This window comes from Dermacentor andersoni, chromosome 11, assembly GCF_023375885.2.
Source record: "Dermacentor andersoni chromosome 11, qqDerAnde1_hic_scaffold, whole genome shotgun sequence".
Taxonomy (NCBI): Eukaryota; Metazoa; Arthropoda; class Arachnida; order Ixodida; family Ixodidae; genus Dermacentor; species Dermacentor andersoni.
Genome location: NC_092824.1, coordinates 5,993,837 through 6,019,408, shown reverse-complemented (window position 1 = coordinate 6,019,408; position 25,572 = coordinate 5,993,837). Strand labels below are relative to the sequence as shown.

At 52.7% G+C, this 25,572-nt stretch overlaps 1 protein-coding gene across 4 annotated transcripts in view; it reads right to left on the bottom strand.

Annotated features, from left to right (window-relative positions):
* The window catches only part of LOC126517426 (latrophilin Cirl-like), a 433,187-nt gene that overhangs the window by 348,483 nt on the left and 59,132 nt on the right, over nt 1-25,572 (bottom strand). For 3 of the 4 annotated variants that reach the window (XM_055064486.2, XM_055064484.2, XM_055064483.2), the window contains exon 2: nt 15,090-15,161. The exons of the other annotated variant lie outside the window; for it this stretch is intronic. In XM_055064486.2, coding sequence (XP_054920461.1) covers nt 15,090-15,161 — 72 coding nt within the window. The remainder of the gene's footprint in view (nt 1-15,089; nt 15,162-25,572) is intronic. 4 annotated transcript variants of the gene reach the window in all.

Genomic DNA, 25,572 nt, shown 5'->3' with positions numbered 1-25,572 from the left:
AATAAATAGCACTTCACGAACAAAGAGTCTTGGACGCGAACTTCCAGTGCGATCCATGCATCCGCTAGCTGAACTATATACAGAGCAGATTTCTGAAAATACCTTAGGCATTTGGGATGGTTGATTCCTGACTAGAGCAGGAGAAAGAACGCAATGGTCAGGACTGGAAGGAGGCACGGGCATTACATGCAGTCTGTCGCTTCCTCCCGTCACGTCCATTGCGCTGTCCTTTCCTTCTCATATAATAAAGAAACTTTCAAATTACATGACCGCATTCGGTATGAGAAGTATGGCTGTTTTACAGCGAAACGGAACTCCAAGTGGTGGAAGCTGGCCCATCGTGTCTGCCAAAATAAGCGTCCCCATCTCACGTCCACCGTGCAAGCACATAAGACTCGTTTATACGATGCGCCCGAATGACTACCAAATGTAGCCGACAGCGCTGCTCGAATGATGAATGATATCGTAGAAAACATTTCCTGACACCTCTTTAACTTGTGGCTTGCAATGGTGAAACGTGTGGCTTGTGCCGACCAATAATAAGTACGCCGTGGGGCGGCGCGCCGCTCCAGCTGTACGGACGCCGAGGAAGCGGCTCTCAGACAGCGGTCAGCACGGACGCCAATTCGTGCACGGCGCGGGCTTCAGTCACATCACTGGAGAGAGCAGCGCACAAAGTTACCCTCTCCAGCGGACATGGGTTCGTCTAAGCCGTGCTGTACGCCTGCACGCGTCGCCTGGCAAAACCGCATCGAGGAGCGACTTATGGGCGCAGGCAGGCACCCGACTCACCGGTGACCGGGTCTTCGAAAGTTGTGTGCCTTTCGACGTCTGATCACGTGAATGGTGGTTTCTCTTTCCCTTTTTTTTCCAGCATCAACAAGCGCCGCTGCTTCCTCTGTATTCTTAAATCCTCTTGTGTGCCCGCTCGCTTACATATATGCTTGTCCCTGGTGTGTGTGTGTGTGTGTGTGTGTGTGTGTGTGTGTGTGTGTGTGTGTGTGTGTGTGTGTGTGTGTGCGTGTGCGTGTGTGTGTGCGTGTGTGTAAGTTTTTGATTACCTTATAGATACTTTCTTTCATAAATACTTCAGCGCAAACTAAGAACGCGAAGGCAAAACACGAAACGATGGGATCACGCGCACTGCGAATGAATGCCAACTAGCCCAATACACCGCTCTACTAAATTTGAAATCCTCCGTTCACCGCGTTTACGCACTGTCACAAATAAGCCGAAAACGTCGGCGTACATACGGCCATGCTCAACGCCAACTCCGTTACGAAGACGGCCGTAAAACTATTCACGAACCGCAGAAAGGCTTGTGCCGATTGTTCGTAAGGAATAACCGGTCTGGTTCGTTCAATCTGGAGCTGACGGAAGTCCCAAACCCCGCTCCTAGCGGCAGAGAGCTGAAGAAGCGATAAAAGAGTCGCGCTCCTCTTCCCTGCGACTCCAGCCAGGGCCGCGGCATTCCTCGGCGTCTCCGGGGCCAGCGCACCCATGTGCGGCAGTTTACGGCCCGCGCAACCGCCGCCGCACGCTTCCCGCCCAGGCGGGGAACAGCTTGCGCGTCCGCGCCAGCATGCCTCACGGGCGTGCCTCGCACTAACAGACGCACGAGTGCCGAACATTCCGAGACCCCACGGGACGCCGACTGCGCCCGGACCCGTGGCGACGACAGCGAAAACGGATCCCGGCCCCGAAGCCGCTCCGGCGCAGCGGCGGCGCCGATGTGCGTGGGCTGTGTTTGGACCCTGCGCTCGAGCAGCGATCGGGAACGAGAGAGAGGAATCGCCGGCTCGCCGCCGCATTCCTCGGCGCCGGATGAGCTGCTGGCTATGATGATGATTGCAACAAAAAGCGTTGACGAATAAGCGGCCCTCGTGATGGAGACACTCGCGAGAACGTATACACTTCATCGGACGTAGAATCGTACACACGGGCTGCTCTTCTTCTACGTATTTATAATTGACTTAGTTCTTCAGCGGCTAATCCGCGCTATGCCACGGAGATGAACGGGTTCAATGACGCTACATCCTATAACGTACGTGTGGTACAAATGTGGTTACATTTAGAAAATCGTACTGCCAGTGCACTTGCATATCGGGATTTCATCAGCACGACACGGCGGGCGTCCGATGTGCCTAATACAAACGCGTTTCGAGCTGCTTCGCCCTTTAACCCCACCGCGAGTGTTATAGTATACGCACGTAGGCCAACGAACGGTCAGTCGCGAATCTTTCTCTTTCTCTCCCCCCCCCCCCCCCCCCCTTGTGTCCTGCGCATGTACTACGCGGAGAACCAGCACTAGGCGATCGAAGGGCGATATGACCGCCATTGTTCGTAGCCAGCTGTCTGGAAGACGTGGCCTTCGGTTAACAAAAGCGTGCCGTTTCTACGCGCAAATAACCCGCTGTCGCCAACGGCCGGTGAACCTCTGCTCAGAAATGTAGTCACAATGAATCAGCCACGCGAAGTGTCTCGTTAGCCACCGTCAACGTCCGCGAACCACCCGCGCAAGTGGCTGCTATCGCGGCGATGCAGCGTCGCTGCTCCACCTTATTAACTCCATATGGGACGGCTCGCCACTCCCATCAGAATTGGACCACATCGCTGGTCACCTTCATCCCCAAGCCGGGAAAGCCGGTTAGCATTGAGGCCCTGAGACCCATCTCTCTCACCTCTTGCGCCGGCAAACTCATGGAAACTATGGTCCGCGACCGCCTTTCAGCCTACCTGGAGGCTAGGGGGACCTTTGCCGACACGATGTTTGGCTTTCGCCCGCATCTGTCGGCACAGGACGTCTTGCTACAGCTCCACCACGATGCCACAGAGCCGACTACTACGCGCCAAAATGACAAAGCCGTTCTCGCTCTCGATCTTCGGGGCGCGTTCGACAATGTCAAACACAGTAGCATTCTCGCTAATGTTTCCACCACAGACTGCGGACAGAAGACTTTCGACTACATCCGCGCTTTTCTTTCTAATCGCGGCGTCTTCATCGGCCTCGATGCCACCGAGCACGGCCCTTACCCACTAGGCACACCTCAAGGAGCGGTCTTGTCACCTCTACTCTTCAACTTGGCCATGCTGAACCTCCCCTCCCTCCTGCAGAAGGTCGAGGGGATACACCATGCGCTCTATGCTGACGATATTACAATTTGGACCAACACCGGCTCTCCGGCTCAAATCGAGGAACGCCTACAACGGCCCTTCTTGTTGACACTTACGCCGCTTCTTGCGGCCTAGAGTGTTCTCCATTCAAATCGGCACTCCCATCAGTCTCCCACCTACCGCCCCCCCAGATTACTCTCCCGTCCGGCCCTGTCCCGTCGGTCCAGGACCTTACGATTCTCGGGGTTCACCTCTCGTCCTCCCTGGACCCTAAGGGTACCATAGCTGCTCTCCGACGCACCAGCGAACAAGTGAGTCGTATGATTTGGCGGGTCTCTACCAAGCGTGGCGGCCTCCAAGGGACCCAGTTCCTCCAGTTGGCCCAAGCGTTTGTGACCAGTCGGGTCCTCTACGCCTCACCATACCTTCGCTTGCGTCGTCACCACGAACACCAGCTGGATATTCTTCTCCGTTCCGTGTACAAACGCGCGCTGGACCTGCCCATCGCTACTTCCAATCGCCGCTTTGCGGCCCTGGGGGTGCACAACTCCTTCGCGGAGCTGCGGGAAGCCCATCGCGTCAATCAACTCACTCGTCTGTCGCAGACGCCTTGCGGGCGCCGCCTGCTACACAGACTTGGCCTCAGCTCAATCTCTAACCCGGTCCCTCCCTCCCCGATACCGGAACTCTGGCGCCAGAAGCTGTGGGTGAAGCCACTCCCCCGCAACATGAATCCCGAACAACACCCGGTCGCAGGCAAGCGCGTGCCGCTGCACTCCAGGCGCGCCACTCCGAACGCCCCGGCGTATTCTACGTGGACGTCTCGGGCCCTTCCCCCTCAGGTGACTTCACGGCCGCTGTGATCACTGAGGGTCACCACGTCGATGGCCTCCCGTTCAGAGCCGACACTGTAACTCATGCAGAGGAGGTTTCCATCGCTTTGGCCGCCTCCCACCCCACCACTCACACTATCTTGACAGATTCGCGCTCAGCCTGTTCTCGATACATCCAGGGTTCCATAGCCCCGCTGGCGGCTAGTCTCCTTCGGGCCGCCTCCTGGCGCTTCAACCCTCACTCCATCAGAATAGTCTGGACCCCAGGCCACACAGGTCTTCCCGGCAACGAGGCGGCGAATGCCTCTGCTCGCGCTTCTTTCCTCCGGGCCGCTGCCCCTTCATGTCCTGTGTCGGATCCTGGCAACTAGAGCCTCACACGCTACAGCGATATTCTGGATTATTATCGCACTTCGCGCCGACTCTACCCTAACCCTGCACGCGGTTTGGCGAAAGCGGACGAACGACTACTACGCCGCCTTCACACCAATACTTTCCTTAGTCCCGGCGGTCGCCCGGCACTTCATGCCGGAAATCTCAGGCACGTGCCCGACTTGTCAGGTCCTCGCCGATACCTTTCACGTTGTGGCTTCGTGCCCCGCCACTCCACTTTCCTTTTCATCCCCTTTCCCCATCCCTACTAGACAGGCATGGGAGGAGTACCTGCTCGGCTGCTCTACCTTGGAAGCTCAACGTTCCTTGGTGGCGCGCGCCCGGGCAGCGGCCATCTCCAATGGCGTCGCGGAATAGGGTTGCCACTCAGGCGCACAGCAAGCAACTCTCTTATTAACTGCTTGAATAAAATGTTTCTACCACCACCACCGGCGCAACGCAGCCAGCCCGAGCATGGCGAAACGACGCAGCCTGCGGGAAACGAAAGCCAGCGGCGGAGCACTTTCAGTGCCGCCGCGTGGTGCGAGCGACGCCACAAGAGCGGACGGCCGCAACTGTCGCCTCGGCCGGACACGGTCGGGGAATAACGCGGACGCGCGACATAAACATCACGCACCGGCTCGCGTCGTAAAGTCTCGCTGAGGAACACGACCCAGTCCCGCGGGCACGAAAGCTCTGCAGAATAAAAACGGAAAGACGCGTCGAGCGGGGTTGGATTGAGAGGATTAAGCTTGCGGCCCCGCCCATGGAACCACAGTCTAGCGACCAGCCGGGCGGCACGGGAAAGGGACAACGCTTCGAGGTTGCGCTTTCTCTGTCTTTATTTAGGCGTGCCCGCAGCGAAAGTTACGGTTCAATTTGTTGTCTCCGGGAGAACTAGGCCCGGGGCTTTTGCGCAATCGGGCGACTACACGAAAACTGAGACAATTCACCTGCGAAAATCGCAGGCAACAGCACAGCACACACAAAGACACAAATCAAAAATCCGCCTATACACGCGAAAAATAGTTTACACCCCTTGGGGTGTATATCTGGCACACAACGATAATCGTCATCTGCCTTGCTTGCTTTTCCTTTCTTGAAAACTCCGCGCCCGCTACTTCCCTGTCGGCAGTCCTATGCCATGCTGATAACGCGCATGCCGTTCGTTACTGAGAAGTACCGGGCTCGCAGCGTTTAAGAAAGGAAATGCGGACAAGACAGATGACGTTTATTGTTGTGGGGCATGGTACGACTCAAAGGGTGTAAACTTAGAGTGTGGCACGCGCAAGTTTAAGCCTGTATACGAAACGGTCCCAGCAAACATCAGACGAACGTTGGCCTATGCGTCACTGTCTTCATTTTGTTAGCAAGAAATCCGGCTCGCCAAACTTTCCATGATTCCTAGCTCGTAGAAAAAGAATACGATGGCAACGTTTAAGCTCATCCACACTCTATTGCCTCAGCACAGATCGCAAGTTCAACCACTGCTTCTTAGTATTACAATACCCGATGAGTGATGTACCAGCTATACTGTTTCATCCATGGTATAATCGAGCCCCGAATGTTAAAAACAACTCCTGCCTTTTTTTCTTTTCTTCTCGGGGTAGCGGGAGGGGCGGTGTTGGAACGGTTTACCCTGCGCTCGCTGCCCTCTTTTTCGGCTCCGAAACGCTGCTCTGCTCCCATTTGTGGCCGACCGTCGTTTATTCGTTCTCTCAGTCTTCAGTGTCGTCCCGAAGACGTCGCGTCTTTCTTTTTCTGTTTGCTCCCAACGCAAACCGTGGAGCAGATGGCGGCCGCGTTCTCGAAACTGCCGGGGCGGATTTCCGCCTTGCAGGGACGCAGCTTGCATCGCCGCATTTTTTCGGGAGGGAGACTGCTTCATTACTCAGAGGAGCGCGCGGCGTTTACGCAGCCGTAAATCGATGCCGCAAGGTGGTAAAAGAGGCCGCGAGAAACGGAGAACCAATCGAGTGACAATGGACCGGCGCCGAGAGACGCTGAACGCAGAAAGTATCGCGCACTCGTACCTGAGGCTTGGTTCGCACCTGGACGCAACCATTTTCGCTGCTGCGTTCCCCATCGGAAAGCCACGTGGAAACCTTGAAGGCAACAGGGACGGGCCACACGCACACCTACAACCTTGATTTGCGAAAAGACCCTTCAGCGCGTTTAAACTGCCGCCAGGAAAGGAGAACGTGGCACGAGTCCCGGACGCTTAAACAGCCAAGCGAGACATCGTTGTGGCTCGCTGGTGGGCCAATTGGTTCGCTATAATTGTGAACGCTTAACAGAACGCACTAGCGAATGACAAGAAGACGATGAGCAAAACGAGAACGAGGTAAAAGCAGAAGCCAACGTTTCGACCAGTGGACTTGTCTTCTTCAAAGCGACATCGCCTTTAAGGAGGCAAGTCTACTTCTCGAAACGTTGGCTCCTGCTTTCACGTTGTTCTCGTCTTGCTTATCGTCTTTAATTTCCATCTCCCTTTTTCACCCTGTTTTCCCAAGACACAGACGAGTATACTCACTATCAACTTTTTTTTTTTTTTACTTACGAAAATGTAGGAGATATACGTGGTAAATCGGACAGACGAAAAAAAGAAAAAGATGCGACATACACAAGCACATTCGCTGCTTAATCACGACTGCCATTTTCTTGTAAGCGACAACAACAACAACAACAAAAGAAAACGTTAGTCTGTGAGCCGTGCTTAGTCGCTCCCTTGACAGGATGACCAGAATAACAATTTAAGCAGCGGAAACATCAAAACCTAAAGAAAGAAAAAGAAGGGATGTATAGAAAAGTACGGAGGTTAACCTGAGGGTTGTTCCGGTCGGCGATACCCTGAATGACGGATGTGTGAGCATGGCGTTCCCCACGCTGACAGAAAAAGAGAAGCAATTTCTCAGTGTAAATGTATAATAGAACAAAGTAGTCGCGATGAAGCGACAGCCGCGTATATCTGATTGTCTTACATCTTTCTTTCTTATTTTTCGTCCTTCCCAAAACTGTATATGTAAACGCGAGCGCGCGTGTGCGTCGCCTGTCGCACTATCGTCCATTCGCGCTGTCAAACGTTGACCGCGACCGAGCAAGACCAGGCGGCTGTAAGGCGATCTCACAACACGCGGCTTTCCAAGCCGCCGGCTATTCGGAAACAGTGCCGATGACCACGGGGCAAAAGATGCCGGAGAACCACTGCGGCAGGTGAGCGAGCAACGAAACACGCGAACGAACACGCGCGCGCATCGAGGCACGTATCGCACGAAGCGACACGACCGCTTTCAGATCGACGCTGCTGATGGGCGCCAAGACGGACGATTTCAAGGCAAAACAGAAATTTCAGCCTCTGGCCTGCTGATGCACGTTCAGTGCGGTACACGGATAACGTCACGTCGCTCTCGCTTCCCGAAAGCAACTTGGCAGAGTGAAAGGCTCAAGACAAGATACGCGCAGGGCTGAGGCGCGCAGCGGATCGAAAGTGGGACTCGGCAACCGCCAAAAGTTCGGGACGCAAAGCGGCCCTGAGGCGCCTCCCCGTGCAGCAGCGGCACCTGCGCCTTGAATCGGGAATGCCGTTGCCTGCCGCCCAGGTTCTCTTTCTAAAGCGACGCATTCGTCGCGTATACTTTTCCGTGCTTGGGCTGCAGCCGTTCACTTGAGTGCAAAAGGAAAGGTGCTGCACTCAGAGCTCCCGTTTTTTTTTCTTCTGGGTTCTTCCGCGTAAGTTGCCAGCCGCTGCCCTTATTTGCCAACCAACCCGGGCTCTCCTCGCTTCCGTTCCTTCCTTCGACTCTGCTTAAGGACCGATTTACGCTGGCGGCCGCCCATCGCCGCAAGCCGCACCGCACGCGTGCGGTCGCGCGAAAGATTGCACGTATCAAACACTTGCGCACAAATTTCGGTTTACAATGTGTAAGGTATACACTGTGCACACAGTGTCAATGGTAATTTGTGCACAAGTGCTGGATACGTGCAATTTTCGCGCGACCGCAAGCGTGCGGTGCGGCTTGCGGCGATGGGCGGCTCGAGCGTAAATCGGCCCTAAGCGCCGTTGGCGAGCGTACCGAAACGTGCGCAGTAAACACCGATAAACGCTTCCACGAACCCCGTGCTCCTGCGCGCGCGTAGCGTGACGCAAGTGTGCGCGTCGCCCCCGGGCTCGTCGCATCTCGGATGTCGTAAGCCACCAACTCGAGCTTAATGTTTACGCTGTTCTAAGCACCGATTCTTTCTCCACCTGGAAATGTGGATTGAAAAGAGGAACGGTTCCGTGTAAGAGGACACATTAAAGTTCGTTCCCGCTATCGATTCTTGCATCGTTTACTATATACCCGCTGCTTTCATAGATGCAGCTAATTTTTAAAAAATTGCCCGTGGCTGATAGCACAATTCAAACGCGTCCAAGAAACTACTCGATGAAGCGGCCGTTGCATCTACGAGAAATCGAACGCTTAATTGAATAATTAACATAACTACGCGAATACTTCATTATTAATTACGTTGCGGCACATGCTTCTATCTACCGTTGTAGTTAGTTACTTTGCGAGGGATATCTACATAGAACGAATTTGGGTTTCGAGATATGCACCGTCAATGTTGCTGGAAAAAATGCGCTGTTGTTCCAATTAGTTTTTAAAGAAAACATTGTTTTATGCATTGAGCTACAGAAGTACGCCAATGCATTTCGTCGGACACATTCGCGCCTCGAAGGAGGCGCAGTGCCGAGAACGCGTTCCGAGTGGATACGGCTCGCGAACTGGCCGGCTACAATTCGTAAATTCGAACACCGGCCATAAAGTAAAAGTAATTAAAAATGCACGCGAAATAATCAATTAAGAATTTAGGTTTCTCGTTCAAGTAGCAGCCACTCGATCGAGTAATTTCGTTCGAGTGATGGAATCGCGCTGTCTTCCACGGGCAATTGTTAACAATTTTGCGCAACTAAAGAAAGAAATATCCTGCGTACGTGCGGTAATGGGAGGCCGTAGTCGAGCGTATGCCTGCGGCTGCACGAAACGCGTAACGCGGTGCTCCTCGGTCGCCCCCACGCAGTCCTATGCGCGCACACGGGTGGCGAGGAAGAAAGAGAAACGGCAGGGTTGGCGCGACTGTTTCCGGAAGCGCGCACATTCCCGCACAGCCTTCCGTGCCGCAATGGCCCCGTTCGCCGGCAATCTCCACGCGGGCCGTCGTTAAGTGCCTCTGAAAGAGGGGCCGCTTTTTGGCGAGCCGCGGCAATAAATTCCCGGTGCCGCCGTCGCGACGTGCACGACTGCGACGGTGCGACCAGATCGCGCTCGCGACAGTTTTATTCCGCGGAGGTGACGGACGCACCGTCCTCGGGGAGACGTCGGAGGACGGGCGTCGATGCGCAGCTCCGAGGGGCCTCTTTTCGTCGCCGTCGGTGTCACGCGCGGACGCCGCCTCCTCGTGGAATGCGGCGGCCAAGGCGCGCAGCTCGACGACGAGAACGGCTTCGCCCGAAATGGGCACCGAGCGAACGACGCTGCGCGCGCGAGCGGGAGGAAAGCGGGAGACGACGACCCACTGCCGGTGGTCGTTGCAGTGCCGCTCTGCGGAATTTACGATACATGCCTGCGAGATTTTATGGCTCGTTCGCCCATTTCTTTCGTTCACTCACCTCTACGTAAGGACAAGGAAGGTCGTTCGAGGAACGAACCCAGTATAAGCATTGGGAGCACAGCGAAACACGCGAAAATCACACGCGCCTTGGTAAGAAAGCAAATGTATTGCTGCAGGAAATACACACACACACACACACACACACACACACACATTATATATATATATATATATATATATATATATATATATATATATATATATATATATATATATATATATATATATATATATATATATATATATATATATATATATATATATGACTCGCTGAGATGCAATAATCCGAGTAGCGCGGAGCATCCCACTACGACAACCGAATCGGCCCGAAAGGCGTTGCTACGTGACCGCTACAAATATGTACGCACGGACAAGGCGAAGAACCAGTGACAAGCGTAACAAACGCGCCTGACTACGTAAGAGAAGCGGAAGAAAGAAAGGGTCGTGTACCCCATTGTTCAATTGAGTCAGCTAATTTCGCTCAATCTTCACTCCTTGAGTGATCTTGCGACACAGGTGGCTATCACGAAAGCTCACATAATAAAGGGCTAGGATATACGCTCATCCTTATCGCCTGTTGCTCGCTTACCAAGGAGGAACGTTCTATTCGACATCTCTTACTACATATGGCTTCGTGTTTTTGTCGTTTACCGCATCGATATTGCTTGCTTTTAGTTTTCAAATTGCGTAATACGTTGCAATAAGTGCCGCACGATCAATTTATTTGTTAAGCCTTTCTTGTAGGGGAGAGTCCGCCTGACAGTTGGTAACTTTGAAGCTCCCTGTGCATTCCGCGTTATGAACGTACGTCTACGAACGAGTGGCGTTGTTGTTAAACGAGCTCGAAACTCGAATCACTGCCGCGGTCGCTCATGTGCGGACACCTCCGGCAACGAGGTACAACGTAGCCCAATGCAGCTGGCCCCGGCGATTTACCCGTGGCGAAACCGCGAGCGCGAGGCGCTAAGCAGGCATGCGCTGACGCCGGCGGGCGACTGCCCCCGAGTCGCGACTGCTGATCCGAAGCGCGCGGCCTTCGTGCCCCCGAAAGCGGCACTCGGCCCCAGCGGCTCGCGCCTCTTGGACAGCGAGCCCACGCGGCCTGCGTACGGGGCACGCGTGACGACGCTGCCATTTCGTGTCGCGCAACACGACGTCCGTCGCAGAACGCGTGCTCGTGAGGCATCGGCGAGTCCGGACGTTGACAAATCGGCCAAGTGTTCGGGAACATTCGTCACGCGCGCGAACAAAGTGCGCGCGTATGCGCGCTCCGAATGCAGCTCACGGAGGCGTTCTCGAGCGCACTACTGTCTTCTCGCGACGCACTTGCGACCAAAGCGGTCACACATATGGCGCGACCCAGCGCAGTGCCGCACTCTAGGCTGAGCAGAGGCTCAGCCACGACGGTGTACGCGCTGGCCAAAGGATGCGCGCGCCGAGTCCGCCCGGCTGCTCGATCGGTGGGAGAGGAACACGCCGCCGAGGGGCAGTGGGCACGAAATTAGCGGGCAGGATATAGACGCGGAAATAATGTTGTATACGTGCATCCAGACCTCACGCGCTGTGACAATCGATGCTATGCGAATCCTTTCGCAGGCAGCCATAACTGTACAGGAACGTTTGAGGTTCTGCAAAGCGCTGCCAGGTGGACTCAGTTATACGTCAAGCAATGAGTGTGCGTGTGTGACGCGAGTGTCTGCGTCACGACGTAGCAACAAGACGACGTTAGTAAGATACCGACGGCGTGACGAATTATTTTTCTTTCTTCTTTTGGGGGGGGGGGGGGGCACTCCGCCGAAGAAACGTTACAACGTTTCGTTACGTCTTCAGCGGATTCCTGCGGCAAAGGAGCATACAGAAAAGCGGATCAACGCGCACACACCTGGGAAGAATTAAGGGAGAAACTCGCACGCCTTTGTAAACATGCGAGCTGACACGCGCAATAAAACAGTGGTAAGATTGACGGCCATCTGCGAGTTTCATTCAAGAGTCAGTTGTCGAATGCAAACTGGCCCCCTCGCTCGAGCATGCTATGCAACGTGCCCAACGCGCCTGGTGTCCGAAACAGCTAGCTCGCCTTGGCAGCAGTGTGCGTGGGATCGTAGCCTGGTGGTAACAGCATCGGACCACGACGCCGCAATCATCGAGGTGCAAAAGACGGCGCCTTGGTCGATTGGACACATGCATTCTTCTTCCTCGAAGAGGCCAGGAGACTGGCTATCCCGCCAAGTGCACGGGACGAGGCAAGCAATAATTCATACTGCAGGCGTGCGCCTAGCTATTTGATGCAATGCTTCTTCGCCCAGCACGAACCATGCCTAAAGTACAGACGACACTCGACACAATAGCAAACACACAGAAATCCCGGCGCACTGGACAATTCGGTCACTGTGGCGAGAAAGTATTCGGCACAGTGTTTCCTGCGGTGTCGTGTCCACTGCAGTTCGAAACTGCTTCGTGATCAACGTGCGCAATCTCACCTGGATGGCACAACGGGGAAAAAAGAAGAAACTGGAAGCGCTCTCCCGCGTGTGTCGTCTATAGCGTACAGCGGCCGCCTTAACGCGTGCTTCATTTCGCCTCTAGGCAACCCGCTCGCGTTGTTGGCGCTGCATAAGCCACTACAATTTCCCGCCATACGGACACGTTTCGCAGACTATATGCGTTCATCCTTGCACAGCTCTGTCCAAGTCAGCGGAACGAGAGTGGGGGAGTAACCATACCTGATAAGACGACACTGACGCTGCGGGACAGGCGGTAACGCTGACGTATCTCCTCCGGAATAAACACTCGGCAGTCGCTCGTAAAGCCAGCCGACACTGGCGAAGATTCGTCGCAAGACACCGCGCCACACGGCAGAACACAACCGGCTTATCGCACGCCGCCTATTGGGAGGCGTGTGACGAGCTGACCACTTCTCGCGGTTTCATCTGGTGGTCATTTTCCGCGTCTTCGAGAAAAGGTGTGCGCTACGGGGTGCCCGCTAGAGGGAGAGAGAGTCACGGATACGCCGTATTGCTGAGGAGTGGGACATGCGCAAACGAGCAGGCATATCGCGAGGGAGCGAACGGGGACCACCGCGGTGGCCCGAGTCGCGGACACTCCGCCGATTCCGGAGGAGACGCGGGAGAGTCGCACTCAGGACGGGCGAGCACGACCGAGAGTCGAGTTGGCGAGGGCGAACACAAGGGTGCGAGATGCCTCGAGAGACCCCGTGCCTGCATGCGAGGGTCATGCAGCAACCGCAGCGGCTGGAGGACCAGCGAGGCAGGGTGCCCAACTGCGTGCGCGAAGATGAGGCGCAAGATAGACTCGCCTCTCCTCGCGCAGGCGAGCAAGAAGAGGCGCGCTAATCACTCGCCTCGTTGCTGCCTCCCCCGCCGCGCACGTGTGTGGGCGCCCTTTAACGAGCACAGCGCGTCTCCCCCGAGTCCATGAAAACGGCACGAGCGCGCACGGAGTACGCGGGGCTTGGCGGTTAACGAGCACGCTCGTCGAGAGGCCTCCTCGGCCAGAAGTCCGGATTAAGAGACACGTGCGCACCAGCGAACCGCGCTGCTCGCGTTTGCATTTCTTCATTTCCCCCCTTGTCACCCTTTCTGTAAAGGCGGAAGTGCCTACGCGGTGACTACTCCTACACATCCTCGTGAAATCGTCAAGCTGGTGGCACCCCTCCTTCTCGCTCTCCTTGGTTTCCCTTCCCCTCCGAGCCGCTCTGGTTGTAGCTGATGGAGGTACGGTGCATTAGACGGGGCGTTTCTACCACTCTCCAAGCAGTAGCGATGCGGGACTCGACGCATACTGGAGCCAGAGAAAGCGTGCCCCAGTAGAACGTGCTAGATGTTTCCAGAGCATTCGGAGTACCCACGTGATCAAGTTCCTGTCGTACCTCGGTCGCGCTCCTAGGTTAGTGTGGGAATGTCTGCGAGCGCTCTTACCTGGAGCGCGGCGCTATGGATGAAACAAGTGAATGCATTCTGAGCACTCGCCTTCAGTCAGCCGAATGTAAACCACACTGTCAGAGCGGTCTAGACTGCTCGAAAGCCACGTTCAGCCAAGTTCAGCCAAGTTCAGCCCAGCGAGTCTGGGAGCGCCATCTTGAGCAGCGATACGCCCATTACAGGGAGCGTGGTTATCTTGTGCAGCGATGCAGAAGATAAGCGGATCTCGAGATGCCAGCCCCTCCCCTTCGTTTCAACATTACGGCTCAGCCACGGTATACGGGCAGCGTATCGTATACGTGAGCGTGCCTCAAGCACCGGAAGAAGGCGGCCACCGCTCTGTACCAGGCGTCCGCGGTGGGACTCGTCGAGCGAGGCAGGAGAGAGTTTTACACTAGGCGGACGCACGCGATCGGGCCGGCTAAAGCGCTTGCCTCGAGGCGCAACGAAGACGTCATCTCTCGCGACGACCGGATCGAGGTTACGCCGGCTGCGCTGCGTTCTCGTTGCCGAGCGCGCAACTTTTCGACGATAAGCCGAGTCCGCTGTCGAGAAGACCCCTCGCGACGGGTTAGTCTCACAAGCGCCCAAAGTGCAGTTTCATCGCGGGTGTCAGATCAACAATATCAGCTGAGACGCCATCACTTGTCGCAGCGTCCGGTCAGCGTTTTCTGTTAGCTGATTAACACGGCGTCCATGGCAGGTGCAACACATAACCACGGCCGTCGCGCAAGGAATAATTGCAAGGAGCAGTCCCGTGCGCGCGGTCCTGCGTATATCACGGGCACTAAGTGATATAGTTTTATTTTTATTGAGCGAAGCCCATTAATGCCCTTTGGGAAACTCAATTCGAGCATAACGATCACTGCACAGTTAATCTGATCTTATGGACAGGCACGTGAGATTTGCAATACGCCAATTTCTTAGAGCACGGGACGCAGCAATGCTTATCCACGGTTGCCAGGCCGAGCGAAGCGCGGTCGCTCTCGCTTGGCGTCTTTCGGCGCGTCAGCCAGCTTCTCTCGTACCTCTTCGGTGTCGTCGCGCACCGTGAAGTGCGAGGGACAGCGAGTTGCCTAAAGATGTCGCAATCTCCACTTCTTCAGAAGCGCCCCCTACAGTCGCATTATCGCTTGCATCATTAACCACCCCGTGCAAGAACCAACAAGGCACTTACAGCGCTGACGTCCAGGGCAGTCCTTGGCAGGGAGCTGTTTGCAGCGCCTGGCAACCCGCATAAGTCGTCGAACTGCGCAGAGCACGCAAGGAATAAACAATCACACTAAGGCGAAACCCGATAGCGCCTTCACAACCTCCATTATTGACAAAAAGCAATCATCGTCATCATCATTTATTATTCCCTTAAAGGCCCCTGCTTGAGGTATCGCATAAAGGGGCTGGGGGGGGGGGGGGGGGGGGGGGGGCTAGTACATTTACAGAATACACAAAAATTGGTCAGTAATATAAAGTGAGGAAAACGTGAGAAGTCATTGAATGAATAAAAACCAGGACATCCATAGCCAAACAGGGATCACTAAGACACATTAGGAAAAGAACATTGCCCAGCATACACACGGCGGAGCGAAATACAATTCAAGAGCGCTGGTACAGAGAAGCAAAACTGAAAAACAAAGCATGATTGAAACGAACAAAAACAAAGGTAAACTGTAGTTATACAAGGAGATTGCGTGGATAATAAATAACGAAATTTTACAAGATCATGTTCTAGGCCGATCAATTCGCGAAGTTTATTCCATTCCGCTAAAGTAGTAGGCTGGAACGAGTTGTTAAACGCGTTAGTAAAACCGCGAAGGCGCTGAACGCTCAATGAATTGAACAGACGATGACCAAGTGCGGATCGGCGGGAGAAGGAGCGTTCCAGGTAAATGCGGAAATGTGTACTGTACTGTGCGAAATAAACAGAATAGGGCCATTCGGTGTCGGTACGCTAAAGAAGTTAAGTTCTTTATTTCACTGATACATATATATCGTGCTGCACGGTTTTGGACTGCTTCAGTGGTGTTAATGACGTAAATTTGATGGGGGTTCCAAATACACGCAGCATATTGAAGATTTGTGCGCACATATGTTTCGTAGGCCAGTTGTGTAACAGAGGGTGGCGACAAAAATAGATTGTTTCTGATGAATGCCTGTGACCTCGACGCGTCTGTTGCAACCTTCATAATGTGTTCTGCCGAGATTAGTTCTGTAATAATTAAGACGTCAATGTAGTTGTATTCCTGTACTTGCGAAACCGGTGTCGAGTGCAACGAGTATGTTATAAGTGGAGTTAAAGCGTTTTCGAGACACGGGCATAAGTTTACATTTCGAAACTTTAAGCTTCATCATCCACTTCGAGCACCAGTTTTCAATTAGGGTTGCCCTTCTGCAGATGTACGTGATCTTGGTGGTTATTGATGCGGCGGTAAAGTACTCAGTCATCTGCCAATAGACGGATTGTGGATGAAATTCGGTTAGGTATGTCGTTGAAGAACATTATGAAAAGAAGCGGGCCAAGAACCGAGCCTTGGGCGACACCGGATGTTACTTTCGTCGTTGAAGAATGCTCACCTCCTATAACAGAAAACTGCACTCGGTCTGTTAAGAAGCAGTTTATCCACGATAAGATTAATGGGTAGTGACTGAGTGCGCCGAGTTTATAGATACGTCTTTTGTGAGCGACGCGATCAAATGCTTTCGAGAAATCGATGTAAATGACGTCAGTCTGAAACAAAGATTTTAAGTTAAGGTGAAGGTCAGTAGTAAATTCAAAAAGCGTTTGGTATCGCTTGTTTTTTTTTTATCTGTGTACGAACCCCAAGCCCACTCCCACATGAACGAGTGACGGGTTTCGTTCACGGACGGCTCGACGTCCAAAAAAACACTCCTGCGTGAGAGACATCTCTTCGCAAGCTGGACTCCTTAGCCGTGCCGCAGACGCTCGGGGTGCGAGCGCCGCCTGCAGCGCCGGCCCACGGTTCTAAGCCTCGCGCTCGGCGGTGAGGCAGCCAGCGCTGCGGGCGAAGCATCGCTCGTGGCGCGACTGAGACGCGCTCGAGGTGCTGTGACGTTTGAGACACCGCAGCAGTACGGGGCGGTACTCTCTCAAGACTGCGCTGGTGGCTGCGCTTATAACCTCTGACCCCATTTGGAACAGTGTCAATGTAGTTCATACATATTCCACATTTACACGTGAATACACGTGGAACACACGCGGGAATCAATGTTTAGAAAGGTTGTGCAAGGTGATTTTCAAAACTCGATCAAGTAGCGAACCACGATGAAGCCAGCCGCAGTCGACAAAGCCGAGCACTGCCACACGCGAACACTTTGGCAGTCGCATTTCCTATCACAATTTTTAAAAGAGAAGGCTCCCCTAAGCACCTCCACGGCTCCGATACACCTGAAATAAACGCGATGCTTCCGACACGTATTACGTGCAGGAAATAGGTTTTCGCCTAAAGATGTTGTTTGTGATGAGTGAGATAAATAGCATTAAAAAGCAGCAAGACGGTCGCTGAAATGCAGAAAAACACGAAACATCTGATATCACATCTATCCTCAAAGGTAAAGATAACGAAAGATAAGCGCGAGAGCTCAATAATTGTAACGCGCATTTCACTTGGCAAGATGTACGACCTGTCGACGACTTTTAGCGCCAAGGATCAGAACCAACGATAGGCGCGCCAGGAGACGATGTATCACGCTGACAGGGTGGGCTGTTTATAAGGAGAAGTGAAAGATGTTTGTGTGGTTCGGATATTATAAAAAAAAAAAAGGAGAAGGCACGTCACGGCGATTGGCGCAGCAGCCTCTTCGAAAGCGGAACAAAGGAAATTTTAAATCAATTGCCGTCGTTAAAACAGCAGCTTCCCTACACGGAGTTTTTCCCTCGGTTTTCTTGCAGTTTTGCTAGAAGACGCGGATTCTACGAGACTGGAACATTCTCGTACTGTTTCTTCACGCAGTGTCTTACGTCATCATCAGGATGACTCAAGAAAAAGGCACAGAACGGGAACGAAAGCACAAACAAGCGCTCGTGGCTCATCACTCGCCGGTGCTACACTCGCATTTAGGTTTTAAGGCGGCCCATTGTCTCCGGAGAGACAGAGGGAAAAGGAAACATAAGCAGGAACGTCGCCCGACGAGATTTCCGAGCGAGCGGATTTACGGTAACACCCGTGGGGGGGGGGGGGGGGGGGGGGGAGAAGACGAAGCAGCACCACGGTATCCTTTAGGCGGAAACAGAAAATGGCCCGGCCAAGCCCGAACACAGACAGACAAGGGTGGAAACAACGCCGACAAAAAGTGACGTAGTAGTTGGAAGAAAAGCTCCGGCGGCGTCTGGCACTAACTGACCCCATTTTCCGGAATCCTCTCGGGAAATCAGCGGAAACCGACCACGAAACAAGTCCCGATTTCTCCTCACCCTCCGGGCGCAGGGCGGCCTCTCGTCCACCCTGCGGTGTGTATTAGAGCCCTTTTAAGTCCGTCATCCGCCACGGCGCGCGACATTTCCCCCCTCTCCTCTGGTGCAGGCAGCAGCAGCCACCGTTCTTGGCAGCCGTACCTCCTCACGCGGAGTTCGATGCAGCAACGGCGCAAAGTCGCGCCAAAATCGTCTCCCCCATTGATGCACGCCAACCGTCCTACACGACAAATATTACGCGCTTGTTACGCTCATAACTAATCCCCTGAGCAAGTTGTTAGGCATTCTATTTCTTGCATAATTTCTTCCACGCAAATAAACAGAAGGAAAAAGAAAGTTCGTCCGAATAAAAATTTCGGCGCTGCGAAAAAAGAAAGAGGAAAGATCAGTCAGCAGCACTTGCTTAAACGTAGAAAATCGCTCCTCTTTGAGAGTCATACGATCCAGAAGGTCTTCATTTGTAGGCGTCAGACAAAGCTTCGGTTTATAAAAGTATAAAACAAGCTTGCGAAATCACGATAGGCGCCTATCGCGGGCTTAAAGATGGCGACACCTCGTTTCCCATTATTTCTGGCGAAGCTAAAGAATTCCGCCGCCATCGATCGGCTCGTTTAGCCGAGGACTCGAGATTAATGGATGTCCCACCTCTGCCACAAACGACCGCACCTGTCCCCTCGGAGGGGGGGCAGCAATTAACGAGCTCCGCTGTGAAATGCGAAGAGGAAACGGCTCGTGAATCCGCGCTGCCAGCCACGAATGAGGCTATCGCCGCGCGGTTCCAGCTATGGGGTCTCGCGATACTCCTGCAAGCACGCTGGCCGAGAGCTGCCGCCTTTATCGCAGCGCCAGCCCACGGAACCCGCACGCGTGAGTCCAGCTGTCGCTCGCAGAGCTCTCGCCCGAGGGACGACGTGCTCGAGCGTCGTCTCTAACGTTTCCAGCGCCGCCAAGGTTATCCTTCCAAGTATTCGCTTACGCCGAAAGGCCTATTTGCCGCAACGAGGACTTACACAAAAGCGAAGGCACACAGACGGCGACACTGGCAGCATCGATGTGCCTTGCTTTTTGCGCGTGCGTCCATCTTGCGGAAAGGACGTCTTTCAGCAAACATGGCCAAGGAGCAGTCATTTTGATTCACTTATACTAGGCGCGTTTTCTGAATATGGAATATTTCTTCACGAAGAACATTTATGTTCAACAAAAACTTCCTGGTCGCGCCAGTGCTTTATAGTAGTATGGTAACAATATCTACATGAACTTTTCCTTATTGTGTAATATAGTTCCTATTTATTTATTTATTATTTATTAAACTGTGCCGAGGCACATCGCGGTAGAGAGTTTCGAGCTGCCGAACGCGCGAGGAAACCACGTTTCCCGATGGTTCTCCGATGAACTGCTCGGTTCATGATTTCATAGGATTCTGCAGACGAATGGGAAAAGACGGAAAACGAAGTTTGGTTCGCCACGTGAAGCATCATAGAATGCAGTGGCCAGAAACCCCGGCCCGAGAGTGGATGATCCAACGCGCTGAGCCTGGATGCATGCTTCATCCGCACGAGGATCTACCCAGAGGCGTTATTCATAATTTGGACACATTGGAGCACTTAGACGACCGTGCTTTCACAGAAGAGAATATTTTGGGGCGCGTGGACTCGTGCGTCTGCTGTGTGCATGGCCACAATTAAAGACGCTGATGCGTTTCTTGAAGTGCACCAGTCTGTGTGACCGGCGGTGACCGACTAAGTAATGAACGCTTGTGTGTGCAACAGTGCAAACTGTGAACTCCTCTTTCATTCCCCCTTCCCCAGTGCAGGGTAGCCTACCGCGATCAGTCATGGTTAACCTCGCTGCCTTTCTCTTATGACTGCCCCCCTCTCTATCATAAATTGGAGAGGCTGTGCCGCACTTAGCCGATGATGGATGGATGGAAAACTTTATTTGGTCCTGCAAGTAGTGATAATCAACCACTAAGCGGGCCGCTCCCACGTCGGGACCGAAAGGCCAAGCCTCACGGCCACGTCGTCAGCCTGCTGGACAGCCCAGAATTGTTCATCTAAGTCCGGGCTGCGAAGTGCAGCCTCCCACCTGGACGCATCCTTGATCGCCGAGTCTTTGATCGCATCTTTCATCGCCGAGGATGACAATAATTCCTAAGGAGGAGTCCCCTTGGCGTAAACACCGGCGTGCACTAAGTAAGTAGCCTACGAAAACACGCGAAGTACTACAGGTCGCGGTTGCGCAAACAAACAAACAAAAAACCAAATGGTGTGAGACGTTTGTGGCATGCAGTTTTCAGCCCTGTATGACAAGCGGTTTTACATGTGTAAAACAGACTTCCGCGCAGCCTTCCGCTGCGCACTGAACGGTAAATGATTTCTAAGTGGCCGGCATTGAAGAAAACCCTTCGATGGTTTATTCATTTATTTATTTGCTCTCAAGGTAAGGTCAAGGCGTCACAAAGAGAAGTCGGTAGAACACACAAAATAGGAGAAATAGGAAATGCAAATACAATTACACAACGATTCCAGTGGTGGCGCTTCTGAAGGTATTCGTATACGCGATCAAAGCAATGGCGCGGAAATGTGGTTCCAGTCAGAGGTCCTGGTGGGAGTGGAAAGCAGAAATTGTTTCGGCAAATGAGGTGCACCAATTTTCTAAGGGTGGTCGTCGCGTTGGGAAATATACGCGGGTGGTAAGTGAGTCACGTAGAACAGGGTTAAAATGATAAATTTCATGGAAAGGACAGAGACAGGAAATTTGATGACGAAGTGACGGATCAAGCAAACTGTGAGATTAGGGCGACACTAGCTGCGCGTGAATATTTCTATATAATAAACTTTGTATAATAAATATAATAAACTAAATAATAAAAATAATAAACTCTATATAATAAACATTGTAATAAACTTTGTATTGCTCCTGCATAAAGAACGAGCGAATTATCATGGAATTCTCCAAACTAAGACACGCACATGCCAATTTAAGACGCAGCAACGTGTTATAATGTAGGAGTTTAAAGTGCTAGGGGCAAGTGTGAGATTACGCTGTAGGCAACAAAGTGATCGATTTGCTCTATTGACGAGTTGCTCTGTGTGTACTTGTCACGAGAGGTTCTCGGTAATGTGGACGCCTAAGTATTTGTACGAGAAAACTTGGCACAGCGCAGCGTTGTTAAGAGAATAGTTACAAGGTGGAAAATTACTAACATGCCGGGAAATTCTCATTACCTTGCATTTGGTTACATTCAGTTTCATCAGCCAAATATCGCACCATGCAGAATCCCTATGCACGTCCGACTGAAGGATGACATTATCAGTGGTGGTTAAATTTTTACAGTAAACTGCGCAATCATCAGCGAGCAACTTCATAGTGGAGGAAACGTTATTGGGTGGGCCATTTAGTTGTATTATAAGGAACAGTTAAGGATAGTATAAGGAATAGTATAAGGAATAGTTAACGCCAAATATTAGAATTAAGGCCGATAACTGACGCGAACTCTGTGGGAGAATACAAAAAGCATTCAATCCACCGTAAAATATTAGTATCGAAATTAAGTGCGCCAAGTTTCAGAAGTAAAATCTTACGGCAAACATAGCCGAAAGGTTTAGCAAAATCGATGAAGACGCAGTCGATGCGAGTCTACTTCTGCGAGTCTACGATGCGAGCCTTTTGCGAGTCTACTGTTTCTCTCATCTATCCATTAACGTCTGTAGGAATGCTACTGGACACGAGCCTGCAAGACGACGACATGTGATTACTGTGGGACACCTGGCGCTCTGAAGACTTGTGCTTTGATGGAGGCGCACGGATGGAGAATATTTAATGCATTCATAGCGCACCTTTCGCAATGTTCAACAGTACACGGCCGGGCAGCGAAACGACCATTTAACTTAAAACTGGGGTCTATACACGATGGTGGTCGTGATGGTGATGATGATGATCTAGAAAATTAACTTGAGTCGAACAGACGACGTGTTCTTTATTCTTAACCACGCATATGTGCCACTTTCAAGTCAAAGTTTATTCTACATTTTGGCAATGTATGACAAGTCACGAGTGTCACGGCACCGGAGAGAAAGGCGAGACTACGCAGGCCTGACTAGGTTCGTGGCGTCAGGAGTACAAGGAGCAGCACGGGGAATATACAAGCGGCGAAAATATACGCGCAAATGCATACACAATAAAATATGTAGTGCTTGCCGTTGGTGTATATAGTAGGTGTACGTTGAACAATGAATTCGAGATAAGTTCATTACTCTTCGATGCAGTACACTTTTAACAAAATTATAAACAGTAATTTGCGGCAGTGACAACGCGAAGCAGAAAAATAATGAGAATAAAAGCAAAAATTCGTGCTTCGCATAAAATTGCGAATAAGGCAACCGGGAGAAAATATCGCTACGAACAATAACTACTTACGTAAGAAATACAGTTTCGACTTTTGTATCCAAAAAGTGCGCCTCTTCTCTCCGGCTGGGAATGTACGATTGTTGTAAGCCCGCCCTTCGCGACAAGCCGTTTCGCGTATGTCGTTGTAGGATTCTCGAACCGTCGCGTGGGTGAGCCTGTGTAGCGCCAGTGTGAGAAGTCGAGCGCACCGCCACCTGTGGGGCCACTCGGCTGTGCGCGGCGGCGTTTCCTCGGTCGGTAGGCTGCCTTCACGCTGCCTAATGCGCGGGCCCATCAATAACCTCGTCGCCGCCCCAGCGAATGGATCGCCAGCTCCCGCCGTCCGGCCAACCCTCGTCGCGGAGTTCTCGGGGGGCGAAGAGCCCGCGGTTTCCTCCTTCAAGGCTCGACGCCCCGCTGCGACGCCGGCTCCGTCGTCTGCTGCCGACCCGCGGAGGGCGGCCGCATCGCAAATGGCGGCGACGCACGGCAGGCGACGGACAGACGGCACACCGCTGCGTCCAGACGCTGGCTGAGAAGGCAAGCCACGAGCCGACCTCACCTGGCCGCACAGCGTCGTGACAACGAAGAAGGCATTGACGGCGTTAGTCAAGGTTTACCGATGCGCTGACTGTGTGTGCTTTTCAATTAATGATTTTTGCTTCTTCCTATTCTTACTTACTCTGTAGCAGTCCTGAAATCTTATCTGTAATTATTACTTGGGATAACCCCCCGCAGTGGTCTGAGCCACGGCTTAAATGGGCGATCACTGCTGGCACGGTGTTCCAACTACGTGCGGGTTAGACATATTGGCGCGACCCAAGGCAACTCTCCTGCTGGGCGCCCTTTTGCGGATACGAAACGTGTCTCGCATGAAGGGCACATTGCGCCTGCTGAGGTAAGCGTCCGTGGCCTCGTGGTTAGAGTATCGAGCACCTGTGCCTGAGGTCGTTCGCGTCGGAATGCGGCCGTCGGACACTTTTTATTCATGTATAGTCAGTTGCGTATATCTGTACTTACATATACATCCGGAAAATCGCACTGACGCCGACGGCAAAACATGGCCTGGAGTGTCGATTGTTGTGGCAGTAAAAATAAAACATATGCCGATCAAGGTGAGAACAACAGTTGTGAGTCAGCGCTGGTCAGCGCTCACTCCGTCGTATTGTTGTTCGCGCTGTTACCATTACGAGGCGACTTGAAATCCAGACGTGTCGACCCCCACCCCGAAGGCTGGCTCGCAAAGAAGGGATAAGCAGGACGGGTGCGACGTTCCAGGCAGTTCAGACAGCTGGAACGCAGCGCGCGCCCTCGCCAGTGAGAGAAATCTGAGTCGGTGTCTCGACCTTGAGTCGCTTCTTATCCAGCCAAGTGCACGGACTCTGAATCGAAACGACAGATATCTTAACCCGATCTACGCACGCACCGTACGCCATGTACGCAATCAGATATAGCCTTTCACCCTTCCTGCTAAGCACGTTATTGTGAACAAGGCTGCCGCGTGAGAGCCGAAACAGGGTTTCTTTTTTTTTTTTTTTTTTTACTTACGGGCTTTTACGTGCAAAAACCACCATATGATTATGAAGCATGCCGTAGCGGAGGATTCCGGATAAATTTTCACCACTTGGGGTTCCTTAAAGGGCCCCTAAAACGGTTCGGACAAATTTTGTAGACGCGTAGGGTACAGCTAAAGTTAATCATTCGCACCACAATTTGCGTGAAACGCCTCATATTAAGAGAGCCACGGACGATAACAAGTCACCCTCCTCCATGGTCATGCATTTTCTCCTTAACTCGTTCGCCGAATGATCGGGGCTAAGCTCTGCCTTCCCTGGCTCTGCGTCATGATTGCACGCCGTGTCGTCGACTTCCGGTTCTCTAGGAGCGAGCGCGCGAAGCCTCTCCAAACTCTCCACCGGAAGCTTGGCAGCCGACCCCAAGCGAGAGCTATCGAAGCAGCGTGCATTGCGAGCATTCTGTCGCAGCGCCGAAAGACTCTGGTATTCCGGTAACCACAGGCGAGCTGGGCGTTTCGACGGAACGGTGGTAGCGTAAACTCAAGCTGATGAAGGAACTTTAGCGTAGACGTACGTGAGCGGCCTGATCGGTCTGCACGGTCCAGCCACCTGTTGGCACAGAGCTTAACCAGCCAGACAAAGCGCTAATGAGAGCAGCATTCCGGACAAGTTGGTAATCCATTACTCAAATGATATTGCGCAACAAAAAACGACACGGACGTAAGAGAGTACGACACACCAAGCGCAATGTGTCGTCCGAAATGTGTGGCTTGGTGTGTCGTCCTCTCTTACGTCCGTGTCGTTTTTTGTTGCGCAATATCATTTGAGTAAAGCGCTAATATTTCTCTAACCAAACGTAAAAATCTTTAAGCATTCACAAAAACAACGTTTTAACGATTTCGCTCCTGCGAAAAATTTACATCAGCAGCAAAGAAGAATACATTTCGTTACTGCTAGTGTTTGTGGTTGAGCTCTGTGCCATCAGGTGGCTGCACCGTGCAGTCCATTCACATTTGCGCTTCTGCTCATCCCGTGAAAGGATACGGTCAAACGGCTAGGCCCTGTCCCCTTGCGCTTGCGTTTACCCTAATGCAGGACTCGCGAAAGGCTATTGCGTTAGTAATCTTCCGGTGTAAAGAGACGGCCGCAAACGCGCAAATCGTGGCGCCGCTCGGATAGCGGCAGTCCGATGCCTTGCAGCCAGTCCGCTCGTCTGCTGTCTTGCAGAGGGACACGATGTCGCAGCATGACGTAGTGCCAGTCGCTACGTTTGCAGTCCGCGACGCAACGAAGTCGAATCATAGTGCTCGCGAAAAGACTGAGAC